Source organism: Geotrypetes seraphini, chromosome 4 (genome assembly GCF_902459505.1).
Source record: "Geotrypetes seraphini chromosome 4, aGeoSer1.1, whole genome shotgun sequence".
In the NCBI taxonomy this organism is placed as follows: domain Eukaryota; kingdom Metazoa; phylum Chordata; class Amphibia; order Gymnophiona; family Dermophiidae; genus Geotrypetes; species Geotrypetes seraphini.
Genome location: NC_047087.1, coordinates 308098672 through 308117882, shown reverse-complemented (window position 1 = coordinate 308117882; position 19211 = coordinate 308098672). Strand labels below are relative to the sequence as shown.

The following is a 19211-nucleotide window of genomic DNA, read 5'->3' as shown; positions in this document are numbered from 1 at the left end:
GCATACAATGAAAGTAGTGCATGCAAATAGAGCTCATGCATATTCATTGGGGAAATCCTGAAAACCCGACTGGATTGCGGCCCTCGAGGAGGGACTTTGACACCCCTGTTCTAGACTGAGCCACATAGCTGGTGCAGAACCATCTAGAAAGAGAATAAAAAATCTGATTTTCATAAGCTGTGATTTTCGGTCCTAATTCCAGTGGGGTCAGACCAACAGAGTCAAAATGTCCTGTTTCCTAGGCTGATTGCTCTCTGTAGTGAGATCCAGTGCTTGTTGGACCAGTTCCTTAGCACTTGACCTAGTGGATTATGATGTTCTTGTTTCTTGTCTGTACACTCTTGGTGTTTCAGATATTGTTCTTTTTTGATTTCAGTCTTATCTTTCCAGAAGATCGTTTCATATATATACTAAATTCTCTGTTACCTCCATATTAGCGTTACCATATTTTTCTCCGGGAAACCCTGGACGCATAACCCTGCCCTGCCCCGTTCCACCTCCAGCCCAATCTCATTCTGTCCAAGCCCTTCCCAGTTCTGCCTCTGTCCCTGCCCTATTCTGCCTAGGCCCCTACCCCTACAAAACCTCCTCTCTTTTTCAGGATGAGCTCCATCAACCTCTGGAGGGCCTAGAGAGCATGCGCGGATATGTGTAATGTCATCCGTGCATGCTCAGAAGCCCTGCAGATGCAGTCGGAGCTCATCGGGGCTTTCCGAAACCCGGACAAATGCCAGTTTTTGGAAAGTCTAAAAGATTTTACCCAGATGTCTGGTAACCCTACTCCAAACTGTATATTACACTCTTTCTGGGGTTCCCCAGGGATCTATTTTGGCCCCTTTCCTTTCAATGTTTTTCTGTCCTCTCATCCCCTGGGTGAATTCCCCTATTCTTATACCAATTCAAAATTTTAAAAACTAGGACTGGCTCAGCGTTTCTTATAGATTGAAATGACCTATAATAAGTAGCACCAGTGAGTAAACTGCCTTTGGCTAGTGTGACCAGCTAACTAGGTTTGCCAATTAATCCCATGCCAACTGGATAGGTTGATCCAGTCCTCGGTTTACCCTGCTGCCTGCCTAGAGTTGTAGCTCTGATGGTCCTACTGAGCTACCATAGATGACCAGAACTACAACTCCATGCATGCAATGGGGGCAGTGGGGTGAACTGGCAACCACTGTTTGCTCCAGTTTTGCAGGACTGACAGTTCTAACCCTGGTACTTCCCCCTACTATGTAGCTTCCTTGAAAGCCAGCAAAACCTGGAGTGAGTCTGCCTTTTTTGCCGAAATGGAATTTGCTAGTCACTCCTCTTTGGAGTTGTAGGTCACCGCATTCTTATTCTAAATGGGATGGATTTCGTCATGAGGTATTGGCCCTTCTTGTGAGGACAATAAGTGTGTTCATGACTAAATTTCTGGCTTTCAGATGCGGGAGCTGAAGCACGAAAATCTGGTGGCCTTCTTTGGTGTTTGTACCGAACCGCCAAACATCTGCCTCGTCACTCAGTATTGCAAGAAGGGAAGCTTAAAGGTATAGTGCTATCAGGAAAAAAAGAGCCGATTTTGTGCCCCCGTTCTTCCCTATGTTACTGGATGCACTGTAGAACTACTGCGCTTCACTGAGACATCTCTGCTTGTGTACAGAAGTGTTCTTACTTAGGTACGAAGAATAATTACCATAATAACTAATAATAGTAACTTAATTTTTCTATACCACCATCACCCAAAAAGTTCTAGGCGGTTCATAGAATAAAGAGGACTAGACATTCCAGTGATGATACAAAGCACACAGAAAAGCACTACGATATTTCAATAGTGAAAAATACAGTAAGAAACTAGGACATAGTCATCAATCAAGTAATGAATTTTTTGAGCAAATAAGTCTTAACCAATTTTCTAAAGGTGCAATAAGATGCAGATTGTTGAATCAGATCGTCTAACCATACTTGAACTTTACCTGCTTGATAAGCCAAAGATCGATCAAAATATTTTTTAGAACGGCAATTTTGGGGATTAGGAAAAGTAAATAAACCAGTACGCCAAGTAGGCCTAGTCGAATGGTACCATTCAAAATGAGAGAGGAGATATAGCGGAGCTAGTCCAAAGAACATCTTATAGCAAATACAAGCAGATTTGAAAAGTTTTCTTGCTTCCATTGGCAACCAGTGCAGGTGACATGTTCCTGTTTTTTTAATCCGAAAAGTAAACGGATCGCTGTATTTTGGATTAGCCTTAATCTTCCTAAGGCTGTGTTAGAGTAGTTGGTCAATGGGCCATTACAATACAAGCTAGTTTCCATAGGATTTGCTAAACTGTGACGATTTCGTGAATCCTACATTTGCGCTGAGTACGTGCGATGACAAATCTGGAAAATGTACTATGTTACTATGGAGCATATTTTCAAAGCGAATAAATATCTTAAAATGCTCAAATTGACGTCCATGTGCTTGAAGTATCCAAATTCTAATTTTGCAAAGGGACATCTAACACTGCGGTACGTCCAAAATATCAAGGGGGCAAGTTGTGGGTGTGTTTTGGGTTGGACTAGGGAGGACCCTAAATCAGGACGTCCAATAGGGATCACCAAAAATGGGGGTGGAGGGGGGGGAATCCAAACCTAAAAAGGACATCCTCAACTAGACCTGGGTACAAAAAGGTGCTCTGATTGACCACTGGAGGGATTAAGGCAGTGGCGTTGTAAGGTCGGTGGCGAGGGGGGCGGTCTTCCTCAGGGCGCTGGCACCCCTCCTCCTCTCTGCCCCCCTTCCCACTCCTCCCCCTGCCATGTGCATGCCCTTTCCCCTGTACCTTTTCAACTTCGGTGCGAGCGACCATGAAGCGGCTGCCCGGGTCGGCTTCGTTGCTCTCTCTGATGTCCCTTTCGGGACCTGCCCCCGGGAAGTGATGTTGGAGAGAGAGCGCCGAAGCCAAGGCAGCAAGTTGGTGGCTGCTTACATAGAAGTTAAAAAGATACGGGGAAGGGGCGCATGCGAATGGGTGGGGGGGGGGAGAGGGGCACCACCGCCCTGGGTGCCGCTCACCCTCGCTCCGCCACTGATGACGCCTCCTTAATCTCTCACTGGTCGTTGGCCCCCTTCCTCTCCCTTGAAAATGAAACTAAAATGGAATACAGTGTTTCCCCATGAATTCGCGGACTCGCTCATTCGCGGTCTGTTCCGACCGCCTCTTCCTGTAGTAAAGTCGGGCTACTCCAATCAGGAGCTGCGTGTCAAAGCACTTCCTGATTGGTGTAGCCTGATTTTACTACAGGAAGAGGCAGTCGGAGCAGACCGCGAGTGATTTTTCTTCACCCGTTGGCGCTCCAGCTGCCCTCTCCCGCCTTGTGACAGGTGAAAAAATCACATTCACGGTTTTTTGAAATTGGCGGGGGGGTTCTTAGAACGGAACCCCTGCGAATTTCGGAGGAGTTATGCTCTACGACAGCTTCAGCTTTCAGGGCTATTCTTAGCAAAGCAATAAGCAAGTCTAAGGAGTCACCTAGTGGTTAGTGCAGCGGACTGTAAAGCAAGAGGCCCAGGTTTAAAGTTGACTTCAACACTTTTATTTATTTTTTATTGTGACCCTCCCAAAAACAGGAAAATACCGACTGTGCCTAAATCTATAATCCGTCTGCAAGCTCGAAGGCTATTGAAGTGGTATGCATTCAGGCACAGTCAGTATTTTTCTGTTGTATAGAAACATGATGGCAGATAAAGGCCAACTGGCCCATCCAGTCTGCCCATCCGCAGCATCCACTATCTCCTCCTCTCCTTAAGAGATACCACGTGCCTGTTCCCCACTTTCTTGAATTCAGACACAGTCTCTGTCTCCGCCGCCTCTACCAGGAGCCTATTTCACACATCTACCACCCTTTTGGTAAGTGTTTCCTTGGATTACATCCTATGCCCTCTCATTTCGGAGCTTCCTTTCAAATACACGAGATTTACCTCATGCATTTATGCCACATAGGTATTTAAACGCCTCCATCATATCTCCCCTCTCCTGCCTTTCCTCCAAAGTATATAGATTGAGATCTTTAAGTTTGTCCCCATACGCCTTATGACGAAGACCACGCACCATTTTAGTAGCCTTCCTCTGGATCGACTCCATCCTTTTTATATCTTCTTGAAGGTGCAGCTTCCAGAATTGTACACAATATTCTAAATGAGGTCTCACCAGAGTCTTATACAGGGGCATCAATAGCTCCTTTTTCCTACTGGCCATTCCTCTCCTGGAGAGCTCATAATTACAAGATAAGAGTTATAGCATGATTTGAACCTGGGTCCCTTGATGTAAAGACCACTGCACTAACAAGGCTGATGCTCTGCTGTTCACGGACATCCGTGTGGCCAGTCTTCTATGAATGCTGCCAGACAGACATCCTGGTCTCTGCTCTTCTGCCATTCATATGTTGGACATTCCCGTTTGTAAATTGGCTGATCGTGCTGGACATCTTCAGTACATGAATACCCATCTCATGTATTTTCGAACAGGAGATTTCTTGTTGGAAAATACACGTGAGACGGACGAACATTTTGGACATTATAATCTGGACATCTCTATTCTGACCAGTGGCATAGTAAGGAGGGCAGTGGTCAGCCCCAAGCGCCATCTTGGTAGGGGCGCGGCACTCATCCTCTTCCTCACCCCCTCCCATGAGCCGCTTCCCTTTCCCCGCACATCTGTAATGTTCCTGCTGCGAGCTGCATCCCCCAACCTGCTGTTTTCCTCTGATGTCACTTCCTGGACCCACGGCTAGGAAGTGATGTCAGAGGGAGACCCCCACGCAGGCAAGACAGCAGGTTGGGGATTGCTGCTCGTGCCAGGAACATTACAGACGTACGGGGAAAGGGAAGCGGCTCGCGTGAGCGGCAGGGGTGGGGTGGGGGGGACCGTGTGGGGGTGGGGAAGAGAAGAGGGCACGGGAGGGGGGCCACCACCCGGGCGCCTCTCACCCTCACTATGACACTGATTCTGACTTTTGAAAATGCTCCTCCATGTTATTAGGTTTTTGAAGACCAATCTAATATAATAAAACGGTAAGCCGCGCATGCGCACTTCCTATGCGTGCGTCCGTTTTCCGTGAGATGTAGCGACACATAGGAAGTGCGCATGCGCGGCTTACAATTCTTTGAAAGATGCGACTGTGGCTACTCTCACGATCCCCGCCTGCGTCGGACTTCATGAATGAGAGTATGGAGAGAAACAGAAAGAAACACAGACATATATTCTACCGCCAGTGGGAGGAAGGGAGACAGAAAGAAAAGAAGAAAGAAACAGGGACAGGGAGAGACACAGAAAGACAGACAGACAGACAAAGGGGGCCAGGGAGAGAGACAGATAGAAAGAAAGACAGCAGGACAGAGAGAGAGAGAGAGACGGAAATAAAGACAGACAGACAGACATATATTCTAGCACCCGTTAATGTAACGGGCTAAAATACTAGTAGAATAATAATAGCTTTATTTATATCTCGTCATACCTTTTAGTTCAAGACGGTTTACATCAAGAGAGGCTGCAGGAACGCAGCGAAGTTACACCAAGAGCATGAAGTAGGCGTAAACAAACTGGTGTGTGACATAATTACATATATCAGAAGGCAGGAGCATGCCAGTAGACGTAGAGCAGGGGTCTCAAAGTCACTCCTTGAGGGCCATAATCCAGTCGGGTTTTCAGGATTTCCCCAATGAATATGCATGAGATCTATGTGCATGCACTGCTTTCAATGCATATTCATTGGGGAAATCCTGAAAACCCGACTGGATTGCGGCCCTCAAGGAGGGACTTTGACATCTCTGACGTAGAGGAAATTGTTTGAGGAAGTGTAAGCAAATTTGTCAAATAAATGGGTTTTCAGTGATCTTCTGAACGATTGGTATGACGGTGAGTTAAGGAGTAAGTCACGTCTCAGTTATATGTAAAGCTTTTTTTTTTTTTTGTAATTCTTTATTCATTTTTAAAAACTTACATCAAGTGTACAATTAATAAAACATTTAATATTAAATACATCACTTGAATTTTCTTAATATATTCAGATACATAAGATTATTCTCTTCCCACCCACCCATTCCATTCATATTTAATCAAAAATATATAAATATAAATACTCTTATTTATATGTTATAAACCTTCCGTATAATTTAGACAACCCACCCTCTCCCTCTCCCCCATTTGCAAATATACTTCCAATAGAAAACGGCATATGTAAAGCTTTTAACAACAATGTTTTTCAGGATGTGTTGAGGAACAGTGACATTGAACTGGATTGGATCTTTAAACTGTCGTTTGCATATGACATAGTCAATGTAAGTATAATATTGAGTTGTGTCCTGACATTAGCAAAATCTTTCAAAGGCGTCTACAAAAGTTGCTCTTCGTGGATTCCCGGTTGTTAGAATTTTCACTTTATCGCATTGTGCTATAGTCTCCACCACCAACAGGGGTTGAGGGCATCTACGCTGAAAATATGTGGGGTATATTAGTTTACACGTATTACTTGGCAGAAAAGATTTCTTCACAGAAAGCGCAGCCGACGGGTGGAATAGCTTTCCAGGGCAGGTGGGAAAGCCGTTTCATGGATCAGGGGATTGTGGTGATAATCAGGAGGGCGATGGGGATTTGGATTGAAGGGCTTGGGGTGATGATTTGGAGGAATGGAACTTCAGATCAGAGGGGGGGAGGTGTCCAATCCCCCTCTCTACTCAGTCAAAGCTCCCAAAACTCCATTCAGTCCTTTTCTCCTTGACTAGAACCCACCCTCCTCCACCCCCAGATCCCTCTCCCCCTTCCTGATCCCTAAGTTCAACCTGGTGGTGATCCCTTGTGGCCTAGTATCCCTAGATGGGAACAGCCCCCCTAAACTTCCACCCAGTCTTGTACCAGCTTCAAAATGGCATCAATGACCCCCTAGTGGTAGTCTGGTGATACTACTATTAGGGATCAGCCTTATTGTTTCCATTTCTCATGTTAAGTTCAAGCACTATCTTGTTTTCCTGGAAGAAAGACAGAATATTATATTGAAAATGAACATAAATATGTCACTGATATGGTCAACCTTGTGCCTGGTTCAAGTCTGACTGCAAATTGGAGCAAAATTGCACCTGTGATTGTCAGTGTTTTCGTAAACAGTGGCTTCTGTGTATGTGTGTGTGTGTGGGGGGGGGGGGGGGATGGAGGGGGGTTGTTCCTAGATGTTCAGCATTGGGTTGTACCCAGATACTGTGGCTTAATATACAGATATCTAGTTGATGCCAGATGTTATCTGCACACCACCGATATTCACCTATTCAGACAAGATTGAACAGCTGTTTCTTTGGCCCAACTTATAGAGATAGTTATTTATATATTACTGCTATGAATCAGCAAAACCCAGATAACAACTTGAACTATTGAGCCCAATCCTCTTAATTTATATTGCTTTTCTTTCAAACAAGTCCCCAATGCAATCTTGAATCCCCATAACATCTCACTGAAGGGTAATTATCAGGCCTGTATTTAGACCGGTGTGTCTCAAACATTTTTCTAGCTCCGGCACCCTAAACAGAGCAAATGTTTTTTGCAGCACTTTATAACTGAAATTATAACATTGCAAAACCAACAAAATTAAATTTGAATGTTATTTATTTAAAGTTCTTTAAGCTATGTATGAGCGATTGTAACAACAGTGAAACTAAAGTAGATGGAATAGAATTGCCAATTAATGCGATGGATGTGCTTCTTTTTGAGTGCAAATTAACTCAAAAGACAGCTCGATAGTCGACAAGCAAACACGCATTTCATCATCCACTATCTGCAGTGATTCTCTTTTTTAAATTTCTGTCAGAGCTGAAAATCTAAGTTCACAAAGATAAGAGGATTCAAATGGTAACAAAGCCTTCAGTGCTTTGTTGTAGAGAGTGACACAGGGACAAATTTGTCCCCATCCCTACAGGAACTCATTTTTCCATCCCGTTCCGGAGATTTTTTTTTCCTGTCCCTGCCCCATTCCTGTAAGCTCTGCCTTAACCACACAAGCCTCGAACACTTATGATTTTAAAGTGTTTGAGGCTCGTGCAGATGAGGACGGAGCTTAGGCATTGGTGGAATGAGGCATTATGACATCACAATCTGAGCTCTAGAATGTTGCTACTTATGATGAGGACAGAGCTTAGGCATTGGTGGAATGAAGCATTATGACATCACAATCTGAGCTCTAGAATGTTGCTACTTATGATGAGGACAGAGCTTAGGCATTGGTGGAATGAAGCATTATGACATCACAATCTGAGCTCTAGAATGTTGCTACTTAGGATTTTAAAGTGTTTGAGGCTCGTGCAGATGAGGACGGAGCTTAGGCATTGGTGGAATGAGGCATTATGACATCACAATCTGAGCTCTAGAATGTTGCTACTTATGATGAGGACAGAGCTTAGGCATTGGTGGAATGAAGCATTATGACATCACAATCTGAGCTCTAGAATGTTGCTACTTAGGATTTTAAAGGGTTTGAGGCTTGTGCAGATAAGGACGGAGCTTGCAGGAATGGGGCAGGAACAGGAAAAGAACTCTCCGGGATAGGATGGGAAAATGAGTTCCCGCAGGGACGGGGAAAAATTTGTCTCCATGTCATTCTCTACTTTTTTGCTCAAGTTAAGATAAGTACTGCATAAAAAATAAAAATAAAATTACTTGCTGTTAGTTTTCGGAGACCAATCACATCAAAGAATGATGCTTGTCTGGGTGGTTGTATCCTTACGCACAGAGACGCTCATAACATTGACAGACTCTTGGGAACATGATGTACATGTCATCTATTCTAGTATATACTTAAGAAGGGAATTTTTTAAAAAATAAAGTAACATTCTGGAAACTCTCGTGGCACTCCCAGAATTCCTTTGGGGGACACAGTTTGAGAGACCCTGATTTAGACATAGGCAGTTGCCTGGGGTTCTAGATTTTGAACAGGAGCCCTATTTCAATTACTTTATGTTCATGGTGCCCTTTCCATTGTTGTCCACCATCTTAGCACAGCCCTGAATATCGCAGTAGTTTGCAGATAGGTCAAAGTTCTAAGGTGCAAGGTTAAAATAGAACGTTTATCCAAGGCTGTGCTTTTTGCTTATTATTTGTTACCTGGGACAGTGGTGCAGAAACGGAATGTGTTGAATGTTCTATTTTAATAATGACCATGGCACTCCGCACCTTGTCTCCACAGGGGATGCATTTCCTCCATAACAGCCCTCTTATTTCTCACGGAAACCTAAAACCGACAAACTGCCTGGTAGACAGTCGAATGCAAGTCAAGTTATCCGGGTTTGGGTTATGGGAATTCAAGTACGGGTCTACGTTAAGAGTGATAACCTTGAAAACTACAAAGTACACAGGTATGGAACAGTGACAATAACAGTAGAGGCCAATGTAAAATAGCAAAGACTTGTGTGCATGGTATTCTGTGGCTGTGACAGCCTTAGACTCAGCAGGGCATTATCTGTTGATGCTTTCAAAAGACTACACCGACTGGTTTCTGCTCCAATAAATATAATATTACAAAAAAAAAAAAAAAAGACTACAGTGCATATTTCATAAGTGATCTTGCATGACAATCTTATTCACATATACCGCATCTCCATAGCATATTTGTTTACCACATATACTTGAATATAAGTCGATCCAAAATTTAGTAAAAATGGTTGACTTGAACATAAGATGGGGGTGGGGGGTTGTTAATATCCTTGTGCCCTGCCAGGATCTGTACCCTGCCTCCCCCTCTCATTCCCTCCCCTGCCAGACTCTGAACTCAGCCACCCTCACTCCCTGCCAGGCTCTGCACTCAGTCCCCTCCCTCCATGCTCTGTCAGGCTCTCCACCCTGTCCCCATCCATCCCTCCCTGCCAGACTCTCTGCCCATCTCCCTCACTGCCCAAACAGGCTCTCCACCCTGTCTCCCCTTCCTCCCTGCCAGGTTCTGCACCTAGCCCCCCTCCCTGCCCTGTACCTTGTTCCCCCTCTCTCCCAATGTCATATAGGCCTCCACCGGGCCTGCCATATGACCTGTTGGGCTGGAACAGGAGGGATCCCTCCTATCTCCTGTCCTGGCAGAGTCTGTCAATTTATTTTACCTCCCTCCTGCCTCCCCCATCGTACATTTTTGAATCCCTGGTGGTCCAGCGGTGTACTAGGTAGGAGCGAGCTATCTGCGCTCTTGCCCCTCGCTGAGCCCCTCTCTGAATGGTCACCTCAAGTTCTCATGGCCCAGCAATGTACCGAGCATGAGCAAGCTTTTTGTGTTCCTGCCCGACCCTGAGCCGCTCCCTGAATGGCTGCTGGAAGTTCTTAAGAGTCCCGCGAGAACTGGTGGCAGCCATTCAGTGAGCGACTCAGTGCCGGGCAGGAGCTCAAAAAGCTGCTGGACCATTCAGAGGGACTCAGCATGGGGCAGGAGTGTGGAAATCTCACTCCTGCCTGGACCACCAGAGATTCAAAAAGGTACGGGGGGACAGGACAGGAGATGGGAGGGATCCTTCCTGTCGTGGCCCACCAGGTCATATGGCAGGCCGGCGAAGGATTGCAACAAGTCTGGGAGGGGGGTGAGTGGGCACTGGCCCAAATATAAGACAAGACCCCCATTTTTGGGCACCAAAATCTTGTTTTATATTTGAGTATATACGGTATGTTCTAAGAGTCCTTGCAACAGAGTCAGAGCATCATATTATTAATATGAAAACCCTGAAAAATGTGTGATATAGAAAGAAGCCAACCCATTGCTTGTCAATGTCAATGTTAGTTTTTATCATCCAGCCACTTATCACTTTAGAATATAATGGACCTCAGCAGATACACTCAGAAGACTTCAATTTTTCAATAATCCATACCCATTTTTCTCTTCAAAAATATGTTTTTTAATTACTCATCTTAGGTCTTGCATAGGGAAAATGGGGACTCCCGACATGATATCACGTTTCACCCATCGGCTGTTTCAAGGCATATCCCCTGCAAAATATAACCTTAATTTAGCTACCTTTTCCCCACTAATACATATGCAATAAGTAGCAACTTATCCTACCTCAAACACACTCACCATCCATCTCTTAGCAATCTCCCCCAAGATGGCGGCAGAGTTATTCTCACATGTTTAAATAAGGTGAAATGAGTTACATGTCCAAGGTCAGCCAATCACAGAGCCCAATCTTTCAAACAAGTAACATCCGCTTGATCTCAGCATCGAGACTGAATGGTGTCACTGATTTAAGTAAATAAATCCATTGTTGTTCTCTATAATTAAGCAATCTTTCACAATTTCCACCCTCCCACCCGGCAACAATCTGATCAATAACTCTCCATTTGATATCATCAGTACTATGTCCTTTATCCACCCATTGCTGTACTAATGGAACCTGCATGTATAAAGTAGGTATCCTTGATTTATGCTCCGTCAATCTTAATCGCACAGAGTGATGGCACCTGCCTACATATACAAGATTTCAGGGGTATATAATAATGTACACCATCCGTGCACTATTACAAGAGATCACAGATGTAGCTTCAATTTATTTATAACATTTTATTGAACAAATCTAGTAAATATACAATAATATCTATAATAATAAAATGCTAAGCGCGCATGCGCACTCTTACCACGTGTTCCCTGATCCCTGATCTGTAGGTCAGTGATCAGCAGGAGTGCGCATGCGCAACACCAGGGCTCCTCCTCCCGAGCCCCAGACACGCTGACCGCCTTCGGTCCTGCGGGCCTCTCAAGCAGCGGTGGTGGCAAGGCTGGCGTAAACATTACCGAGGTGGCTGTCGGCTTCAGGCTTCCACTGAGCCTTATCAAGCCAGTACAAATGACCATTTATCAGACTTACAAATAGAGGCCTTACTCTAATCTAATCTATTTGTGTGTCGTACATACCTGTTCAGGCTCTAGTCTAGGCGACATTCAGTGAAGGGTTGAAAGGGGATCAGGAGGAAGGAATAAAAGAGGGCCTTGAATCAAAGACCTCCTTGGAAAATAGGTATTTGGATTTTTTTAAAAACGTTTTTCAGAATATCGATGTTTAGGTTTATTTTGACCTCTCCCTCAAATCTGATAAAGCCAAAACTGTCCTGGAAAAACTGAGTATGTTTTCTGTCTTTCCTTTTCAGATCTCTACTGGACTGCTCCTGAATTGCTTCGGTTAGGGACTTATCCCTTTCAAGGTACTCAGAAAGGCGACATTTATAGTTTTGCTATAATCATGAAAGAACTGATTTACAATACCGAAGACGGCCCTTTCCAAGATCTGAACATGGAACCAGAAGGTAACACACTCCTTTCTGTCCCTGTATCTCTTTCTCTTCCCAACACCTTCTCTAGCAAGTGTAAATTAAAAGGGTCTAGGAAGATGGCAACAGTTTAAGTTTCGTCAACTAGTAAGAAAGCAAGTGTGGGATCATGAAAAAGCCAAGACTTGTTGAGTTTTGATACACAGATATTATCAGTGCAGGGGAGCTCAAGCTGAAATTCTGCTGTAATATGATTTAAAATATCAAACTTCAGTTCTAGAGTGGTATAATATCTTCAAGGAAATGAGTATTTCATTGATCTTCAGACCAAGAGAAGAACAGGAAAATATTTCTTTTGCATCCAGAGATTATCAACAAACTCAAGGACCGCAGTCCTGCGGTCCCCTTCAGACCCTCCTTGTCGGTGGAGAAATGCAATGAGCGGATCATTGCAATGCTCAAATCGTGCTGGGATGAAGTTCCAGAAAGGCGTCCAGCATTTTCAACCATCAAGAAGAGATTAAGGGAGGCAAGTCCTGATGGGTGAGATTTTATCACTATAATGATGAAACTCTAAATCAATTACCGCGGAAGAAAGCCATGGTATAAAAGATCCTCTACTATAAGAGTTAGTCACTTATTGTCAAGTTTATTACAATTTTGATTAATCACCTATCACAATTTCTAGGCAGTTTACATTAAAAACGGCGTACATTTAATCATTTAAGACTGACTTAGCTACGACCAACATAAACAATAAACAGACATATGGGAGACAAAACAGGAAAAGGTTGAACTACAATAAATTTAGAAAAGTAAACAATGAAATTGGTAAAAACAGGAGTAGGGGTAAGAGTTAGGATTCCTGGTCTTCAAATACGAACCGTGAGCAAAGAGAGAAGGGGAAGCTAGGCTCTGAAATGGGGTATAGGTCAAAGGCGTCTTTGAAAAGAAAAATTTTCAGTGCCCCTTTGAACTTATCTAAATTTTTCTTCTCTCTTAGATGAACTGGTAAAGAATTCATAGGTGGGAAAATGTCTAGGCCCAGGTGATGCAACTGGGGCTTTGTCTGGGAAAGGAGCCAATAGGGGTCGAGAAGGCCCATCTTCTCAGGAAGTCTGACGAGTTGAGAAGAGGTGTCCATCTTGAAATCTTACAGCTGAATGATGCCCCTATTGGCCAGTAATGAGATGAGCTTGCTGTTGTGAGCCAGATTAGAGCCATATCTGGCCTGTGATCTGTAGTTTACCTTCCTCTACTCAGTCCTGCCTAATGATAATGATTTTCACAGAAAATCTGGTCTCTAATTTTCTTCTTGTTGGACTCCAGCCCTTAGCCATGACAAGAAAAACTAGATTGCCATGGCCTTGACCAATAACTTAATATGATATAGATTAAATCTCACCAAAAATTCACAATTAGGGATCTCAGTTATAAAATTCCCAAAGATGAGGTTCAACAGATTGTGGACCTCTATCTGCATAATAAGAAAACACTTCAAATAGATTGGAAATTTGATATTCCCCCTTAACCTGTCAGTTAAAAGAAGATTATTACCGTGATTTAGGGATCCAACCCATTAAATACCTTCCCATCAATATTTAAACTCTTATGATCAGCATGTTTTATAAAAATGCAGACTAGAGTGTTCAGGATAAAAAGAAGACCAACGCTAGTAATTATCTAAACTAAACTAAACCTTGGGTTTATATACCGCACCATCTCCACGAATGCGGAGCTCGGCACGGTTTACAGGAAGAAAGATGAGAGAGGAACTACAGTGGAGAGATTAAAGAGTTAGGTGTAAAGGGGGAAGGTGAGAGGCCTAAGAGGGGGGAAGTGTTACAGTTTTGAGAATAGCCAGGTTTTTAGGTGTTTGCGGAAGAGTTGGAGGGAGCTTGAGGTTCGGAGAGGGGAGGTGAGGTTATTCCAGATCTCAGTAAAGCTCTCGTACCGTGAAAACACCAATAGAAAGTATGTCATTTCTAACCAGCACCATTAAGCATGATTCAAACGGACCTCATGAGGAAACACAGCCCCGTGACTCGCTCACTTTGTCATAGGTCCTTTTTTATTTTTTATTAGAAACATTTGTAAATTTGAAACTTAAATAATTATTCAATCTGTGAATCTTTTGAGTATAAAAATTCGACAATGTTGTACTTAACTGCAAAAGGAGGACCCTATGGGCTCCTTTTATCAAGGCGCGCTATGGGGGTTAGCGCGTCGGACTTTTCATCACGCGCTAACCCCCGCGGCAAGCCTAAAAACTAACACCTCGTCAATGGAGGCGTTAACGACTAGCGCGGCAGGCGGTTGAACGCTCTTTGATAAAAGGAGCCCTATGTTTCATCATGTCCTCCTAATGAGACCAAGAAGGCTAAATTTAACAGGTTGAGGTCATCTATACATGAATATGTAGAAAATGGTTGAGTGCTTGTTGAATGGCCATGTATATGCATGTATATATGTATGTATTGTATATGGATGTTGATATGGTTTTTCACTCTCTGCATATGGAGATGGGAGGAGGGCTTGGGGATAGCATTTTTTTAACGTGATTTCATGAATATCCTGTGCTTTGTTGATCATATTTATGAGCATGATTTTCAGAATTTATATTCTCTCCTGTTGGATTTGTTATATAAAAAATTTCAATAAAATTTGGAAGTATAAACAAGAGATCAACAGTATTCTTACATACAACTCACACATATGTCTGAATATTTAGTGCTGGCCACTATCTGGATATCAGTAAGGAATATCCGGGTATATCAGAGCAGTGGCGCAGTGGATCGCCCCCGGGCACCGTCTTCACGGGGGGGCACCGACACTTCTCCTCCTCCTTTCCGCCCCTCGCCCGCGTCTCTCTTTAAACGTTTGCCGGTGCAAGCAGCATCTTCCACTTGCTGCTTGCACCGGCCTCGGCTCCCTTCTGACATCACTTCCTGTGGCTTTCAGGATGAGCAGCAGGTGGAAGCATGCGGGGGAGCAGTGGGAGGGGTGCTCAAGAAGCAGGGAAGAGTGGGGGTGTATGGCGCGACGATGCTGGGCACCACCATAGTAACATAGTAGATGACAATAGATAAAGACCCGAATGATCCATCCAGTCTGCCCAACCTGATTCAATTAAAAAAAATTTTCTTAGCTATTTCTGGGCAAGAATCCAAAGCTCTACCCGGTACTGTGCTTCGGTTCCAACTACCAAAATCTCTGTCAAAACCTACTCCAGCCCATCTACACCCTCCCAGCCATTGAAGCCCTCTCCAGCCTATCCTCCCCCAAACGGCCATATACAGACAAAGACGGTGCAAGTCTGCCCAGTACTGGCCTTAGTTCAATATTTAATATTCTTTGCTGATTTTAGATCCTCTGGGTTCTCATTGGGGATAAGACCCCTGAGGCAGGCCATACGGCTGAAACACGTATGTGTCGGGTCTTGAATGAGCAAAAAGACTGAGCACTAAGGTCGCCTCTTTTACTTCTCTTTGTTTTAAAATACTGCATATCTCATAATCCTTAGGTATCAAATTTGGGACGTGGTCCCTAAAACCTGAGGGCACATGGCCTGTATTGAGTCTCTTGAATCCGTGGCCCTTGGTGCCACTTCTGAACTCTCTCTTTATTTGAACTCTTTCAAAGGCATGTTGGCATTCTGGACAACATGGTGAGCAAGTTGGAAAAGTATGCAAATCACTTAGAAGAGGTGGTGGAAGAAAGGACAATCCAGCTTGTGGCCGAGAAGAAAAAGACAGACAAGCTCTTGTCAACGATGCTGCCTAGGTAATGGAATTGTTTCACAGTTTGTAAATGATGATTTATCGTTTGTTCGAACCGTAAGGGAATGAGGCATGTGGATGGCTGATTTGCGTGCGTAACTTAAATGTTTAACAAGACCCATCGGCGTTTATAATTGGCAATTAATACCTCATAATTGACGCTAACTTTTGTGCACAACTTGGTAGGTGTATTTTATAAAGTGGTGCACGGACGTCTGATAACCCTAGTTGGGCTACTAGTACCCCATCTTAAGAGGAGCATCTGGGGCAGTTTCCTGCTGGGTTCCAGTTTACCAGCCCTTAATAGGGCTCTGTGACCATCAGTAACAGGGTGCCCTCTAGAGGGCTGCCTCTGCTCTTCTCAGCCCTTAGGCACCAAAAGTGCCTCCATTGGAGGATAGTGTGGCATAGTAGTTAGAGCTACAGCCTCAGCACCCTGAGGGTGTGCTGCTCCCTTTGCCCCTGGGCAAGTCACTGAATCCTCCACTGCCCCAAGTACATTAGATAGATTGTGAGCCCACCAGGACAGAGAGGGGATGCTTGAAGTACCTGTATGTAAACTGTTTTGAGTGTGATTGTACTCGTAAAACAACAAAAAAGTGGTATACAAGTCCCAATCCCTTTCCTTTTCTCTTTTCTTCTGCCCTGAGCTGCTCCCAAAGGTCACTTGCCATGAGCATAGATCCCAAGGGCTGCTGATCGTCTTTCTTCAGCCCTGTCCAGCTCCCAAGGGCAGCTGATCTTCTGGAGCACCTCTAGTGGTACATCTCTTCTGGCAGGGCCGGATTACCCAATAGGCCAACTAGGCACGTGCCTAGGGCCCGAAATAATCAAGGGGGCCCGCTGAAGGACGACATACCAGACGGCAACAGCCCCCCCTCTTCCCTCCACGGCAACGGGCCCCCCACCCGACGACAACAACGCCGGCCTCCACCCAGTATCGACCAACGGCAATGCAGCCAATGAAGCTAGAAGAAGAGCCCGCGATGACTGCGTCTGCCGAAAGAAGTAAGTGACGTCGGAGGGGGATGGACCGGCAGACGCAGTCATCGCGGGATCTTCTTTGAGCTTCATTGGCTGCATTGCCGTCGGTCGATGCAGGGGGTAGGGCCGGCGTTGTCGTCGGGTGGGGGCCCATTGTTGTATGTGGGGGGGGCTGGCGTTGTCGTCGTTGGGTGGGGGCCCGTTGCCGTGCAGGGAGGGAAGAGGGGGGGCCCGTTGCTGGGGTGGGGGGGGCGCATTGCCGTTGCTGTGTGGAAAGGGTGGTGGAGGGAGAGAAAGGGGCATATGCTGATGGAATTGGTGTATAAGGAAAGGGGGAAAACAAGGAGGAAGGATACTGGATGGATTTAGGTTGGAGGGAAAGAAAGGGGGCTAATGTTGATGGAATTGGTGTGCAGGGAAAGGGGGAAAACAAGGGGGAAGGATACTGGATGGATTTGGAGGGAAAGAAAGGGGGCAGATGCTGATGGAAGTGGGGGGAAGAGAGTGAAATGCCAGACCATGGGGGTGTGGGTGTGGGAGAGGGAAGGGAAGAAGAGGAGAGGAGAGAGATGCCAGATCATTGGAGGAGGGAATGGAAGAAGATGGATGCCAGACCAATGGGGGGTGAAGGGAAAGATGGAAGGGGGAGGCATACAGTTTCTGGAAGTGGCATAGGACAGGGTAGTTGGGAAGAGAAACGGAGAGATGATGGACCCTGGGGTAGTGGGGAAGGAGGGAGAGATGCTGGATGAAAGGGTAGTTGAGAAAAGGACAGATGGTGGATCTGGGAATGGTGGGGTCCATTGCCGAAGCTGCAGATATGGACATGAAAAAAAGGAAAGATGCCAGACCTCCAAGGGAGCGAAGGGAAACGTAAGGGGAGGACAGAGATGGAAGATGGATGGTTAGCACGGAGAAAGAAGAAAACGACAAATGTGCAGGACACCCTGGCAAGCGAGTTATCAGAAGACAACCAGAGCCTGGGAACAACAAAAGGTAGAAAAAATGATTATATTTTCTGTTTTGTGATCACAATATTTATTTTGTTTACACCACAGAGCAGGTGTGGGGTTGGAGATGTTGTAACCCTATATGTCTGCTAAGACTAAGCCTTAGTCACTTAGGGGTCCTTTTATTAAGGTGCACATTTAGCGTACCTTTATAAAAGGATCCCTAAGTATCTTAATTAAAATTTGACCCGCGACTTAGCCTTTTTTTCAGATTTCGGCCCCTTATGTGATTGAGTTTGGCACCCCTGATGTAGAGTGTGGCAGTTAGACGATGTAAATTTGGTTATTAATATAGACATATTTCGGATAGTATTACTGCTTTACAATATATTTGAACGCTTTTATATACGTATTGAAAGGGTTCAGAGTTACTGTCCTGGGTAAGTAGGTGGGAAGGGAAGGAAGGGGGATTTGTTCAGAGATGTTTGGGGGTTGCATAGAAGAAAAACTGTGCACTGGTACGCTAATCTTTGTTTGTTTTGAATTTAAAAAAAAGAAATATAAGTGGAAATAAAAAAGTAAATAAGAAAGCAGATAAATGGGGCGGAGTGTGGGCGGGGCATGGGCGAGGAAGGCCCAGGGGGGCCCAGTGTACTTGTGTGCCTAGGGGCCCTCGAAGAATTAATCCTGCCCTGTCTACTGGTACACAGAATACCAGCTCTAATAAGAGCTCGGTAGTAGCCAGTAACAAGATTTCTTACCCTCCTCCGACCTCTTCCTCACCCCCCTTTGCCGCATGAGCACCCTTTCCCTTTCCCTGTACCTTTTTAACTTCGGCGTGAGCAGCATACCCATGTCAGTGTCGGCTTGCCCTTTGACATCACTTCCTAGGCGTGGGTCCCAGAAGTGACGTTAGAGAGAGCGCCGAAGCTGACAGCAATCTTGCACCGGAAAAGTTATAAAAAAGGTATGGGTGACGATAAGTGGGGGCGCACGTGCGGCAAGGAGAGGAGCGGGGATGGTGGTGTAAAGAAGGAGTGCTGCGCCCTTAGGAAGTCTGCGCCCGGGGCAGACTCCCCCCCCCCTACCCGCACCTCCCTTACTATGCCACTGAACCAACCCCCTTTCCGAAATAACTTGTGAACTGGATGCAATTCTCCTGTATCTCCAACAGATGGCTTTGACACGCAGCTCCTGATTAGTACAGGAAGAGGCGGTCAGAGCATACCGCGAGTGATTTCCTTCACTCGCCGGCGC

General features: G+C 45.1%; 1 protein-coding gene across 3 annotated transcripts in view; it reads left to right on the top strand.

Annotated features, from left to right (window-relative positions):
* The window catches only part of LOC117359930 (guanylate cyclase 2G-like), a 99259-nt gene that overhangs the window by 47808 nt on the left and 32240 nt on the right, over positions 1-19211 (top strand). For all 3 annotated transcript variants that reach the window (XM_033943406.1, XM_033943404.1, XM_033943405.1), the window contains exons 12-17: positions 1425-1529; positions 6232-6303; positions 9192-9360; positions 12122-12277; positions 12607-12784; positions 15884-16024. In XM_033943406.1, coding sequence (XP_033799297.1) covers positions 1425-1529; positions 6232-6303; positions 9192-9360; positions 12122-12277; positions 12607-12784; positions 15884-16024 — 821 coding nt within the window. The remainder of the gene's footprint in view (positions 1-1424; positions 1530-6231; positions 6304-9191; positions 9361-12121; positions 12278-12606; positions 12785-15883; positions 16025-19211) is intronic.